The sequence below is a fragment of the Drosophila melanogaster genome, chromosome 2R (genome assembly GCF_000001215.4).
Source record: "Drosophila melanogaster chromosome 2R".
In the NCBI taxonomy this organism is placed as follows: Eukaryota; Metazoa; Arthropoda; class Insecta; order Diptera; family Drosophilidae; genus Drosophila; species Drosophila melanogaster.
In genome coordinates this window covers 5,188,743-5,203,592 of record NT_033778.4, presented here as the reverse complement: position 1 = coordinate 5,203,592, position 14,850 = coordinate 5,188,743, and the positions used below count along the sequence as shown (strand labels likewise).

General features: G+C 38.1%; 1 protein-coding gene across 2 annotated transcripts in view, besides 16 other annotated features; it reads left to right on the top strand.

Annotated features, from left to right (window-relative positions):
- Nucleotides 1–248: part of a mobile genetic element that runs on past the window's edge.
- Nucleotides 1–14,850, top strand: part of Nipped-A — a 73,058-nt gene that overhangs the window by 47,430 nt on the left and 10,778 nt on the right. The window contains 6 exon segments of one of the 2 annotated variants that reach the window (NM_001103722.3): nt 1,530–2,147; nt 3,733–5,125; nt 5,487–5,782; nt 6,756–8,342; nt 8,399–8,681; nt 9,886–10,036. In NM_001103722.3, the coding sequence (NP_001097192.2) occupies nt 1,530–2,147; nt 3,733–5,125; nt 5,487–5,782; nt 6,756–8,342; nt 8,399–8,681; nt 9,886–10,036 (4,328 nt within the window). 2 annotated transcript variants of the gene reach the window in all.
- Nucleotides 294–614: a mobile genetic element.
- Nucleotides 651–811: a mobile genetic element.
- Nucleotides 857–1,177: a mobile genetic element.
- Nucleotides 1,265–1,318: a mobile genetic element.
- Nucleotides 3,300–3,518: a mobile genetic element.
- Nucleotides 3,563–3,624: a mobile genetic element.
- Nucleotides 5,170–5,381: a mobile genetic element.
- Nucleotides 6,374–6,669: a mobile genetic element.
- Nucleotides 8,743–8,861: a mobile genetic element.
- Nucleotides 8,981–9,623: a mobile genetic element.
- Nucleotides 11,354–12,206: a mobile genetic element.
- Nucleotides 12,235–12,444: a mobile genetic element.
- Nucleotides 12,512–12,868: a mobile genetic element.
- Nucleotides 12,998–13,418: a mobile genetic element.
- Nucleotides 14,207–14,547: a mobile genetic element.

Genomic DNA, 14,850 nt, shown 5'->3' with positions numbered 1-14,850 from the left:
GCAGAAGCGTTTCAGACTTCATAAAGTATATCTATTCATGATCAGGATCAATAGCCTAGTCGATCTAGCCATGTCCGTCTGTCCGTTTAAAAGCTAGAAGGATTCAGCATACAGATTCTAGAGACAGAGCAAATTTGTTGACCCATGTTGCGACGCCCACAAAGCGCACAAAACTGTCACGCCCACACTTCCGAAAAATAAGGTGATATTTTTTGACATTTTTTTTACACTTGTAAATCGATTTAAAATTTTCTCATTTTATACCCCAATATCTCGCTCGTCGCATGCGACTCTTCAGCTCCTTATAGACCATGTAGTTTGCCGTATGGATACCTCTGCAGTTTCCACATTTTTTCTTTTGGGGGTCTGCTTTATTAGCGGGGCAGTTTAAGGAATTGTGAAAGTCTCCGCAGGCTACGCAGTATGACGAAGTATGTCTTGGTGCATCTATAATCCTGGCAGTGCATTGTACAGGACCGTTGCGTTTGTGGCTCTTCCACGGTGATCCATCGATGCAAGATGGACGGCAGCTTGAAAATTGCATATCCTTCGCTTTTTTAAGGCTTTGCTATCTGGTTCGAGCACGATCTTAAAGTGTGGTTGTGGCGTTTTTGATATGTGTAGATATTCTTTTTAGTTTCCTCCAGGTTTAAAAGCTAGAAGGATTCAGCATACAGATTCTAGAGACAGAGCAAATTTGTTGACCCATGTTGCGACGCCCACAAAGCGCACAAAACTGTCACGCCCACACTTCCGAAAAATAAGGTGATATTTTTTGACATTTTTTTTACACTTGTAAATCGATTTAAAATTTTCTCATTTTATACCCCAATATCTCGCTCGTCGCATGCGACTCTTCAGCTCCTTATAGACCATGTAGTTTGCCGTATGGATACCTCTGCAGTTTCCACATTTTTTCTTTTGGGGGTCTGCTTTATTAGCGGGGCAGTTTAAGGAATTGTGAAAGTCTCCGCAGGCTACGCAGTATGACGAAGTATGTCTTGGTGCATCTATAATCCTGGCAGTGCATTGTACAGGACCGTTGCGTTTGTGGCTCTTCCACGGTGATCCATCGATGCAAGATGGACGGCAGCTTGAAAATTGCATATCCTTCGCTTTTTTAAGGCTTTGCTATCTGGTTCGAGCACGATCTTAAAGTGTGGTTGTGGCGTTTTTGATATGTGTAGATATTCTTTTTAGTTTCCTCCAGGTATTTGGACACAGTTCGAAAGTGTTCTGCGCATTACTATCTATATGCCACTTCCACTAGCTGAGTGGGTATCTGATAGTCGGGGAACTCGACTTTAGCGTTCTCCCTGGTTGGAGTTTTATTTAACGATTTATGTCTTTAAAATTATCGTTTGCGTTGATGTATAGTTTGTATTTGTTACTGAAAGCTCCAAAACCTTGACGAGCAAGCATTTAATTATATATATAAGCTCTTAGCAAGGGCTCTTTTCCTTCGGTAACCGAAGTATAGTAATATTATAAATATATTTACTCATTGCTTGTTTTTATTTATTTAACAGTTTTTAATGATGCACTCCCAAAACTTTCAAGAAATATTTTCTACTACGATTAATTTTTTGGTGGAAAGGATCTACAAAAATCAGTCCTTACAAGTGATAGCGAACTCCTTTTTAGCAAATCCTACTACTTCACCTCTGTTTGCCACTGTTCTAGTGGAATATCTTTTGAACAAAATGGAAGAAATGGGATCAAACTTGGAACGCTCCAACTTGTATCTACGATTATTCAAGTTGGTATTCGGCAGCGTAAGTCTTTTTCCAGTCGAAAATGAACAGATGTTGCGTCCACATCTTCATAAAATAGTCAATAGATCCATGGAATTGGCTTTGATATCGGAGGAGCCGTATAACTATTTTTTACTTCTGAGGGCATTGTTTAGATCGATTGGAGGAGGAAGCCATGACCTATTATACCAAGAGTTTCTGCCACTTTTACCAAACTTATTAGAAGGATTAAATCGCCTACAGAGTGGATTTCATAAGCAGCACATGCGAGATCTTTTCGTGGAACTTTGCCTTACAGTTCCGGTCCGCTTGTCATCTTTACTGCCCTATTTACCAATGTTGATGGACCCATTAGTTTCTGCGTTAAACGGATCTCCAACATTAATAAGTCAGGTATTTACATGTCTTTAAATTTACAATTATTTTTTGCATTATATTTTGATAAACTCTCATGTGTTTGTTTTTAATTATAATTCATTTTACATTTTTAAAGCCGGCAGTTTTAAAACTATGTAAAAACAAGAGATACCGCTATAGTCGGGTTTTTTCGACCGTTGTTTAGCTAATGAAAATATGAAAGCGAAATTTTATACTATTAATACTACGACCACATATGTGGTCGTAAGACAATTTTTCTCTACAAATCGATAGAAATTTACAAAACTGATATAAAAGAAAAAACGTACAATTTGCCAAAAGTTTTGGGCGGTTTGTGGGCGTGCAAAATGAGTAAACAAACTTGCGCTGCGTCGCAAGAATTCTTTTTATGGTCTTCATACTTTTCAACTAATGTGAGAGTACTAGATAAAAAGAGAGATTGCGCAATCTCTTCTTTTTATCCCCTGAGCAAAGGACACGGTCTGCATGACTGCATACGTGTCTTACCATGCGAACATTGCCCAGTACTGTTCAGGTTCCAAAGCTTCGTCACAGCTGCAGCATAACATTCCATCTCCGTCAGGTATGACATCGGGAATTCTTCTCCTTCTCTTTGCAGTTCTACAGCCTCGTATGCTCTTACACCTGCTTGATCAAGCTTATGCTTCTTAATTCGACCCTTTTCATACTCTCATGCAGTGGAGCAGCAGTTTGTGGTATCGTCCTGTCATCCCCAGGGACTTTCTCATTTACTTACCGGAAATGGAGTGTGAAACTCTGCAATATACTCCAGCTTGGTATTAACATGTACGAACCTCGTTCATTAACGTTAACGAGCCTCTCGAGCGACCTGCGTCTGGGCCTAGTATAAACGAATAGCGTCGGCCGAAAATATAATTTCCGTTCTCCGAGTCTATAGAGTCTGGACAATCTCGAAAGACCTGCCTTAGCTTCGGCAAGCGAATAGCTGTATGGAAACTATCATCCATCAACCCCCTTGAACTGTGACGGGTACGAGCAGCCAGCCGGTACCATAACCGATTATTATGCTTGCTACCTCGTTAACCACCGAGCTCATCCTGGATTTGAAAACTCGAACGACCTGGCTTACCCTAGTTAGGCGGGCAGCGTCGGTCATGAGATTTATCCGTATATTATTTTTATATTTTTTTTTGCGCGCAAGTCAAATGTCTTGCCTACACTTCCTACCCGAACGACCGAGGGGCGCTGTCGTGTATTGTACTGCTCGATTCGGGAGAAGATAGATGCGTTATCGAAAAGAGTACAGAAACGGAGAAATATATAAATATAAATAAATATTAGAGAGATTTATACGTTATTTAATAGAATGTATTAGAAAAGTTAATAATGATTGCTTTAAGAGTGTTGATCTTATAAGAACTGCTACGGCCAAACGGTCGCGTTTGAATTTCAACTAGCTGATATTACGGATATCTGATGGTTGGAGAACTCGACTATAGCATTCTCTCTTGTTTTATTTTATTTTCTGTTTTCTATGTATATAGAAAAATATCAAAAATCAAACTAATATCTTTTAATTTTAACGAAAACTATTTAATTTCCACAACTTTTTTTTTAGGGCCTGCGAACCTTAGAGCTTTGCGTTGACAATTTGCAGCCAGACTTTTTATATGATCATATACAACCAGTAAGAGCTGCTTTAATGCAAGCATTGTGGAAAACTTTAAGAAATCAGGATAACGCCGCTTTGGTTGCCTTTCGCGTTCTAGGAAAATTTGGTGGCGGCAATCGAAAAATGATGGTGGAGCCACAAGCTTTGTCGTATATTATAAACGACAAGCCCACCATTTCCATTGTAACTTATTTTCAGGAATACGAAACACCAATAGATTTTCCTGTTGATGAAGCGATTAAGTCCGCCTTTAGAGCATTGGGATCAAATTCTACTGACCAGTTTTATAGGAGGCAAAGCTGGGAAGTAATCAGGTGCTTCTTAGCTGCTTTTATTAGTTTGGATGATGAAAAACATATGCTGCTGAAACTTTTTACACATGTAGATTTTGTTGAAAATAAAATTATGAATTGGTCTACGTTTCAACATAAAGCCGGGAACGAAACTGTACGAGAAACTCATCAGACAGCCCTCATAGGTATGTTGGTTGCATCAGCAACAAAGGACTTGCGTGATTCAGTGTGCCCAGTAATGGCCGCTGTTGTGAGGCATTATACTATGGTAGCTATTGCACAGCAGGCCGGACCTTTTCCACAAAAAGGCTACCAAGCCACTCATGGAATTGACCCCATGATATTAATAGATGCTTTAGCCTCTTGCATGGGTCATGAAGAAAAGGAGTTATGCAAACCCGGAATAGCTTGTATGGGTATTATACTTGACACTGCAACAAATATTATGGGTAATAAAGACAGAGCGTGTAAATTGCCCATAATACAGTATCTAGCAGAAAAAATGGTATCCTTATGCTATGATCGGCCATGGTACTCAAAAGTAGGCGGTTGCCAAGCAATTCAATTTTTATGCAAACATATGTCTTTGCGAGCCCTTTTTCAAAATCTCTTTAATTTTTTAAAAGCTTTCATGTTTGTATTAATGGACCTAGAGGGAGACGTTTCTAATGGGGCTATTGAAATAACAAAAAGTTATATGAAAAGCATGTTGGAAATTTGTTTAACGCCAATAAATGAATGTTATAAGAATATAGATCTAAAGGACTTACAAGCCAAAGCCACTTATGAAGTTATTCACGAATTAGTGCGGCACATCACAAGCCCTAATACCATTGTTAGAGAAGAATCTATGGTACTACTTAAACATATTGGTACAATACAATCCAAAACCGTTTCTGAAGTTATGGATCCTCATAAAGACGTTCTCGCTGACATTATACCGCCAAAGAAGCATTTATTGAGACATCAACCCGCAAATGCGCAAATCGGACTTATGGATGGCAATACATTCTGCACAACTTTGGAGCCAAGACTTTTTACAATTGGTAAGCTAAATAAATTTCTTAAAAAGGATTTCGTTTATAACATTTATACCCGTTACTCGTATAGTAAAAGGCAGAAGGAAGCATTTCCGACTACATAAAGTACTGCATATATATTCTTGATCAAGATCAATAGCCAAGTCGATCTAGCCATGCCCATCTGTCCCTATGAAGGTCTAGATCTCAGGAACTATAAAAGCTGCCACACTGAGTAACGGGTATCTGATAGTCGGAAAACTCGACATTATCATTCTCTCTTGTATTTATTTGCACTTTACAAACAATTAACTTAATTCTGAGTTTTCTTGTTAGAAGACCATCAAAGACAACTTTTTAACCAGCGATTTTATTTAATAATTTTCAGATTTGACGAATACCTACCACAAATTATTTTTTCACGAGTTACTTACACTAAGTGAAGCCGAAGATGCCACTTTAGCAAAGTTGGACTGTTACAAAAACGTTCCGAATCTTATACCACTTAGGACTAGTGCGTTGCGAGCTTTAGCAGCATGCCACTATATAAGTGATATCGGATACAAAGAAAAAATAATAAATATAATTTTTAAAGTAATGGAAAGTGATAAATCAGAACTTCAGACAACTGCGTTTCATTGCATGAAGCATTTTATAACTGGAGTTACTCTGGAAAAAGAAAAGGTATGCTTTTGTATGATATTTGAACGCAAATATTGTCAATTTCAAAATAAACACATAACCGTTTAAAATTTTATCATTATTGAAAACATATTCAAATTTATGGCAACCGATAAAACCGACAGATTGAATTAAATGTTACCAAATAGTCTAGTTTCCTTAATTCTTAAAAATCAAACATAATAGTTATAAAAACTATTGCTGAGCTAAGCTTAGATTGGTTCATAGAGTTCGAGTTCGTATTTCTGACGAGCAATAATTGCTCTACAGTCTGAACATCTGAACTGACAGGCCTTGTTGGTGGCACTGTGGCCAAACCGTTTTACACTTTGTCTGGTTGGAGGTTTAGCTTTGAATCGTTGCTTCCTTAAAATAGGCACGCTGGCGCTCTCTTTCATCCTGCCGTCTTGCTTTTCATCCAAATTCTATTTCTCCAAACGGATCTCTGCATTTGTACGTAATTAATTATTGTAATTATCCAATTCCTCATAGTATATATGATCAATTTTCGATCGATATGATCAATCGAGTAGATATAGCCGTGTCCGTCTGTCAGTCCGTTTAAAAGTAATAAAAGTTAGAAGGTTGAGATTCAACATACGCAAACTCCCGCACAAAACTGCCACGCCCACTCTTTTGAAATATGTGTGTTCATCTTGATTCACATTTGTATTTGTCTTGTAAATTTCTATCGATTTGACAAAAAGCCCTAAAGACGCCAAACCGGTCACGCCCACACTTTTGAACAATTTTAAAATTTTTTCTCATTTTATTCCCCAATATTTTTTGATATCCCAGAAAAATAATAAAATTAAAAGTAATAATCACATTCACACTAGCTATATATTGGGTACCTGATTGCCGGAAACTCGACTTTATCATTCTCCCTTGTTTTCTCTAGTTTTTTGTGCTTTAAGGCATTTTTCTTTACACTCGTCATAAATGAATAATTAAATTTTGTATATTTTTTTTTCAGGTACAATCTGCAATGCGCCCACTGCTATTAAAATTGGGCGACCACAGAAATTTATCGATACCAGCAATAAAACGCTTATCTTACTTTACTCAGATCTTTCCTCAAATGTTCAATGAGAAGTTAAGTGAGCAAATTTTGCAACATTGCTCTAAAATTATGGAAATATTTGTTAGTGAATACAAATCCACAAGTCCAAACGTTAATTTTTTTGCATCATCGAAAGGTGGAGAATATGAACAGAAAATTGTCATACTAATCGAAATGTTTTTCTATATATCAGCATCAGTAAAATACATTGAAAAGCTGTGCCAACTTGTTTTAAAAACGGAAAAAAACTTAATGATTGAGGCATCGAGTCCATATCGAGAAGCCCTAATTAAGTTTCTTCAACGATTTCCAACAGAAACTGTGGATTTATTTTTAACGGAATCTCTTATGATAGATCCGCAATGGAATCGTCTTTTTATATACTTGTTGAAACACGAAACGGGAGTATCATTTCGAGCAGTTATTAAAAGTAGTCGGTATAATAATTTAATACATTATTTAAATACACACACAGAATTTCCAGAAGCACTCAAATATGAAATTCAGCACCAAGCCGTTTTAATAATTTTTACATTAATGGAATCAGACGATCAATGGATACCAACACGACAAGATATTGTTGACGCCCTTAAAAATTGTTGGCAGAATTATTTAAGTACATTAAGCTCTGAAGACGTTCTGTGTGACTTATGGCATTTGATTGGAAAAATACTTTTGCATTATTTTTCTAACAATACAAATGACATTGAACTGCTGTTTCAATTATTACGTGCTTTATGCTTCCGATTTATACCGGATGTCTATTTCCTGCGGGACTTCTTGCAACACACAGTAGCACAAAGTTTTACGGTTAACTGGAAACGAAACGCATTCTTTTACTTTGTTGAAAACTTTAATAACAGCTTTCTTTCAGAAGAGCTAAAGGCAAAAATAATAACAGCAGTCATAATACCCTGTTTTGCTGTAAGTTTCGATAAAGGTGAAGGAAATAAACTAATTGGGGCTCCTCCGACCCCGTATCAAGAAGATGAAAAAAATATTGTGTCCGTTTTTATTAATAAAGTGTTTGACCCAGATAAACAGTATGATGATGCAGTAAGAATTGCTCTATTACAACTAGCATGCTTATTGGTAGAACGTGCATCTCAGCACATACATGACGGAGATGCTAATAATAAGCGCCAAGGCAATAAGCTTAGACGACTCATGACCTTTGCCTGGCCCTGTTTGCTGAGTAAAAGTTCAGTGGATCCTACTGCACGATACCACGGTCACTTATTACTTTCGCATATAATCGCAAGATTGGCCATTCACAAGAAAATAGTTTTACAAGTATTTCATTCCTTGTTGAAAGGACACGCATTAGAGGCCAGATCTATTGTTAAACAGGCACTTGATGTTCTAACGCCAGCTATGCCGTTGCGAATGGAGGATGGAAATACTATGCTAACACACTGGACAAAAAAAATTATAGTTGAAGAAGGTCACGCTATGCAGCAGTTATTTCATATTTTGCAGCTCATTATTCGTCATTATAAAGTAAGAAAAAATGTTTGTTTTAAAACAACCGTGTAATTAGTTGATTATTATTGCAGGTGTATTTTCCGGTTCGACATCAACTAGTGCAACACTTGATTAACTATATGCAGCGCCTTGGGTTTCCTCCTACTGCATCTATTGAACATAAAAAACTTGCTGTGGACTTAGCAGAAGTTATTATAAAATGGGAACTTCATCGTATTAAGGATGATCGTGAAACTAAAACAGATGGAACCGAAGAGGAGTTAATACAGGAAAGCTCAGTAAAACGATCAGGGATCGATTTAGTAGAAACTCGAAAAAAGTCATTCGATATTATAAGAGAAACAACAGTCCAAGGAAAGTAAAAAAAATTATCACAATCTATTTATACCCATTTCTTGTAGAGTAAAAGAAAAGCCTAGATGTGTTGACAAGAGGTAGGATGAAGCGTTTTCGACCATATAAAGTATATTCTTGATCATGATCAATAGCCGAGCCAATATGGCCATGACCTCTGTCCGTCCGTCCGTATGAACGCGCTAATAAAGCAAGATTTGAAAAAAGACATGCGGATTCAAGAGGAAGACGCAGCGCAAGTCCTAATGTTGCCACGATTTCTCTAACGCCCACCAAACGACCAAAAATGCCACCCCACAAGAATGCTAAGTCGAGTTCCCCGACTTTTAGATACCTGATATTCAGCTAGTGGGAAATCAAACGCGAAATTTCATCAGGTTTCTGGAATATCGATAGAAAAAAAAAAATTGTTCAAAAGGGTGGGCAGCTTTAGTGCGTTAAAGTGGGCGTGACAAAAAGTTTTCTGGCAAATCGATAGAAATGTACATGTCTAATAAAATTATGAAAAACTATCGACCAAATTTTTAAAAATGTGAGCTTGGTAGTTTTGGGGGGTTTTAGGTCGTTAGAGTGGGCGTGGCAAACAGTTTTTTTTTTTAGCAAATCGGTAGAAATTTACAAGACAAACAACATAATGAAAAATATCGACAAATTTTTCAGAAATGTGCGCGTGACAGTTTTGAGCGGTGGCGTGGCAACATAGATCAACAAACATTCGCTGCGTCTATGTCTGTATGCTAAATCTCAACCTTCTAGCTTTTATAGTTCCTGAGTTCGAGACAGACAGACGAACGGACGGACATGACCAGATCGATTCAGCTATTTATCCTGATCAAGAATATTTATACCTTATATGATCGGAATAGCTTCCTTCTACCTGTTACATACATTCAACGAATATAGAATACCATACCCATTTTACTCTATGATTAACGGGTATAATAATCAAACTGTATCCATATTTATTTGAAAGATGTAGAAATCAAAATATATTAACTCACCCAGCAAATAGTGTAACAAGAGTTATACATTATTTAGCTACTTGATTTGTCCTCTATCTTATTCATTTCATAATCTATTTACTATTTATCAAGTGTTTATTATATGTACATAATATAGCTCTATATAAAGTAATGAAACGAACAAACAATATAACTTTATAAGAACTGATAATAAATATTATATTTTTTTCTTTTTTATATAGGAGTGGGATCACATACCAAGCCTGATGACATACTGCGATCAATAGATAAATCCTATTGTGATACGGTTTTAAATTTCTTGATACGTTTAGCATGTCAGGTTAATGACCCGCAAGCCCCAATACTTTCGCCAGGAGAAAGTTTGTCTCGAAGGTATGTTTTGATGTTGTACCCATTTCTTATATTTATACTAAAAATGCCGCGCACAGCAATAAAAAAATCCTTTATAAAATTATTGTTATCGATGCTTATTATTTATTTTTTTGACGTTAAGTACGATTACTACTGAATCATTGTCTTGAAATATCAACACTAAGGAACAAATTGAATTCTTCCTACCTTATATTACAAACGATCTACAAGCACAACAGATTGACTGTTTTACTTAGCGTCGGTCTGACAATTAAGGCCCGGCGTGGCCCGAGCACGAAAGCTAGTCCCAAAAAAAAAGCCCGAGGCCCGCACGATTTTTTTTTGGCAAGGCTCTGCCCAAGCCAAGCACGAACAAATTAAAAATAAAACAATGAAATTTTTTTAATTTAAAGTATGTCGGTTTTCTGATATTTATATTTCTAATATTTTGTACACAAAGTTAGTGGAATCAACTAAATAAACTTATTATTTATTACAGTTATAGTGCTTTAAACATAATTTATGACAAGTTTTTATTTATAAAAATAAAATTTTTTCTAAATTATAACTTTTTAAACGTGTACGAAGGATTTAAGAAGAGGCCAACATAATGTGCCGTTGATGGTGCACATCTTTTATGTAAAGAATTTAACGTATTATTTTGCAGCTGAATTATGATTTCAGAATCGAGCATTTCAGTGGTGCACATCTTTAATAATTTCTCCCGACCACAAACAAAATATGTGCATGATAGGTTGCGTATCGGCACTAAGTACCTCCGAACAATCTTTAAACGGCTTTAAAAAATGCAGTAAGCTGTCGATTGAGCTTATCTCTTTCTAATAAAATTACTTTAATTTCTTCTTTCACTGATTTAATGCTGTCTAACATAATAAACACCGAGTTCCAACGCCTACGTATTTCTTGCTTTAACGTCTTAGACACAGACAGTGCGATTTGGTAGCAAAAGTGATAGGCAAAATGCGATAAATATGAGAAACACTGAAAACTATCGATTGTGACAAATTCGATTTAACAAGTTAGATTCTGACAAACCAGTTCAACTTTAGGTTCTGTTTTTGGGCATTCGGGCCTGATTTCGGACTTTCAAACCTGCGGTTTTTTTTTCGTAGGCCCGGGCCCGAACGAAGCCTGCACGAACAACGAATGTGAGGCCCGAACCCGATTTTTGTGGCAAAGGCCCGCGGGCTACGAAAAAAAGCCCGGCCCGCGCCCACCTCTACTTGGGGGTGACATTGAAATAAGAAGAATAAATAAATAATAGATAATAGATAATAGATAATAATAAGAATAAGAAGTACTGTATTTTCATCAGAATTCACTTAGTTGTCAATTATTGGTGGAGTCAAGCGGGTGTTTCCTCTTCAGACGTCTTAGGAATTGACTATTGTCTAGGAGGTTGATGGCCAGGTTGTTGGGGTGGTTGTTCAGTTTTCTTGTTTACCTTTCGCTGAGACGGGAGATCTCCCGTTTTACCCATGGAATTCCAAGTTCTTTCTTTGGTTATAAGAATGGACTTTTGAATTTATTCTCAAGAATTTATTTTGGAGCCGCTGAATTATAATACGATTTGATACGTTTGCCGTGCCCCACAGCTGACCTATAGGTCAAAATTGCTTTGTAAACGAGAAATTTGAGATTTTCCCTAAGTTTGGATCTCTCCGTACGAAGAGAGGATCGAGACCATCTAGTTGTCTTTGGACTATTGCTGATGCTTTCTAGGATCTTTGGCGGAGGCTAGAAAGGCGTTGTCATCGGAATATGTGGCTACTGGGAAGTTCCGTGAGATGGTGAGAAGGGCGAAGGGGGAACTGGGAAGGTGGGACTTGATTTTGATATGGAGTCCATGGTGCCAGATTCTGTCAAACGGCTGTTTGACATCCATCAAAACGGCACAGCAGTACTCCTTCTTTTCGAACGCCTTTACAATGCGCTCAACAAGCCGGTGGCATTGCTCAGTTGTTCAATGGTTGAAAACAAACTGATGGGCAGGGATCAGTACGGCCTCGTACAGTACAAACACTGTTCTGCGGTTAAGAGTGGAGGAGAGTGGGGTTACATTTTCCGTGCTGATCCATCGACGCGATCCGGACCTGGTGAGTTGCTTTTTTGGGGAATCGATCTCCTCTGGTGCGAGCGGCTTTATTGGCGGACCAGAAGCACGTGGACTGCCTACGAATAGGGATAATGTGCAGAATATCAGCAAAAGCTTCTTCTCTTTTGGGCTCAGATCGACATCTGGAATCGTCCGCTTTTCGGATGGGTGACATCTTTTTCACAGGTATCGTGACATTCCACAGGTTGTGCTGTTGCTCTCAAGGTTCCAACTCCTCAAGGAATATTTGGAAGGAGTCCTGCTGTAGCTTATCCTTTAGTTCCTCGATAGCGCGATTAAGCGCTGCCTTGTCACGAGGGCCGAGATATCAGGAAACACATTTCCTCTCTAGTTTCTCCCTCAAATGAACTATATTTGTGTACCTGTTACTCGTAGTGAAAATGAGTGTACTAGTTAGGTATAGTTCGTTGAAAAGTATGTAACAGGCAGAAGGAAGCGTTTCCGACCATATAAACAATATATATTCTTGATCAGGATCTATAGCCGATTCGATCTGGCCATGAGATCTCAGAAACATTTAAAGCTAAAAGGTCGAGATTCAGAGCATACAGGTTCTAGAGAAATAGACGCAGCGCAAATTTATTGACTCATGTTGCCAAGCCCACTCTAACATCCTAAATCCGCCTAATCGGTCCCGCCCACAATTTTTTAATTTTTTTCTTATTTTATTCCCCAATATCTATCGATCTCCCAGAAAAATGATGAAATTTCGCGTTGGCTTTGACATCTCTTGTTTCTCATGCGTTCGCCTGTGTAATATCGATCATCCACTCAGAGGTTTAATCCTTTTACTGGCATAAGAATATACTGCTTAATTGAATTCGTTGAGCTTAAACTTATTCTATAGACAGACACGCAGCGCATATTACCACTCTAACGCCCACAAACCGCAAAAAACTGTCACGCCCACACTTTTGAAAAACGTGTTGATATTTTTTTCACATATTTATTAGTCTTGTAAATTTCTATCGATTTGCAAAAAAAAAAATTTCCACGCACACTCTAGTGCTCTAAAACAGCTCAAAACTGCCACGCCCATATTTTTGAAAAACTTTTCGATCTTTTTCATAAAATCGGTTTGCAAAAAACTTTGCCACTCCCACTCTAATGGCCTAAAGCCGCCGAACCGAACACGACCACAATTTTTAAATTTTTTCTCATATTATTCCTTAATATCAAAAAAAAAAAGGAAAAAAAATAAAATTCGCCTTCCCATTTGCACTAGCTGAGTAACACCCGGGGAACTCGACTATAGCATTCTCTCTTGTTTATTATTACTGTACCCCAGGAATTTCTTCTTATTATTGTTTATCTTCAAATTATATTCGCTAATACGATCCAAATCTTTAAGCGATCATTTCCTGTCTTAGTCGCAATATACGATCCCTATTCATTACTTGGTTATCTTTCTAAAATCTGAAAACGTTTCTGAAATAAATAGTTGGATTACAGCAGGGCCATTCTTCGATTTCAATCCAAAATCCTCAAATACTAATATTGACCTTGAGGGGTAACGAATGCTATGTACTGCACGGATTTTCCTGGACTTCTATTTCATGAAATCCGCTTTTAAAATCAATTACAGAAAAGCAACAATTCAATACTCCAGACAATCATTAATAATAAGGAGCAAAGGGAAATTATCTTTGACGATACGCTTGTTTAAACCTCGGTAGTCATGAGGTGGGGCGCTAACGTATTTCGTTTTTCTTAAGCAAATCAGCAATGATTTCTTTAGCCCTCTCAAAGTTAGAAAAACGTCTTGGAGAACAGGAAAACGGAATGTTCCTTATATCAAATGAATCTTTTAATGATGGCCCAATGCCAACCAAAAATCTTTGCGCATCGCTGACAGTATCTAAAATTTCTCCATTAAACCGAGTTATGATTCTGACTTAAATTAAAGGATTTGTGAATATTTATACTTAACTTACTTGTTGTGTTAATTTAATTGGTAACAAGGGAGGAATCGTTGGATTTCAACCATTATCTTCAGCGAGTCTCGACCCATTAATAAAGGGAGTGGTAATACAGTATTGCCAACTATATTTAAGGATGATTCTTAAAACTCCCCACAAAGGTGCAGGAGAGAGCTGCATAGCAACAGCGAAGAAGGCCGGAATGGAGGTTAAGGGCAGCCAGGTCAAACGGGAAATAGTGGAACTTGGAGCCTTGCAAAGCGGGAAGACCGTGAACTAACGTTACCACGCTTGATCTTGGACTCAAGGCGGCCAAGGGCCCAGAGGTCGAACGGTAACGCTGCTGACTGTGGACGATGACGAAGAGGAGTAACGTCCGCACCATGAACTAACGGTACATTCGTTGGACCTTGTACCCGAGTGGGCCGAACGGGCGCAAAAGGGGAATTAACGGGATTCTCGCGGCCCATAAAGGGCCGCCTCGGTCAGCAAGAGATCAGCAAGTGAGAACGGCAGTCAGTTAGAACACGCAAGTGAAAGTGGCAGTCAGTTGGAACTCGCAAGTGAGAACGGCAGTGAGCTAGAAAACGCATGTATGAACGCGCAGACAGTGAATAAGGAGTACGGGAGTGAGAACACGTAGTCAGCCGTTAGAGAAACGGACTCGAATAACCAGTAACTCGTAACCGCGTTAGGAGGACGCATACTGCAGGTGACGCAGCCGAGCCAGACGGCGATCCACACGACAAGGACACAGCAAAATATGAGGTTAGAAAGGA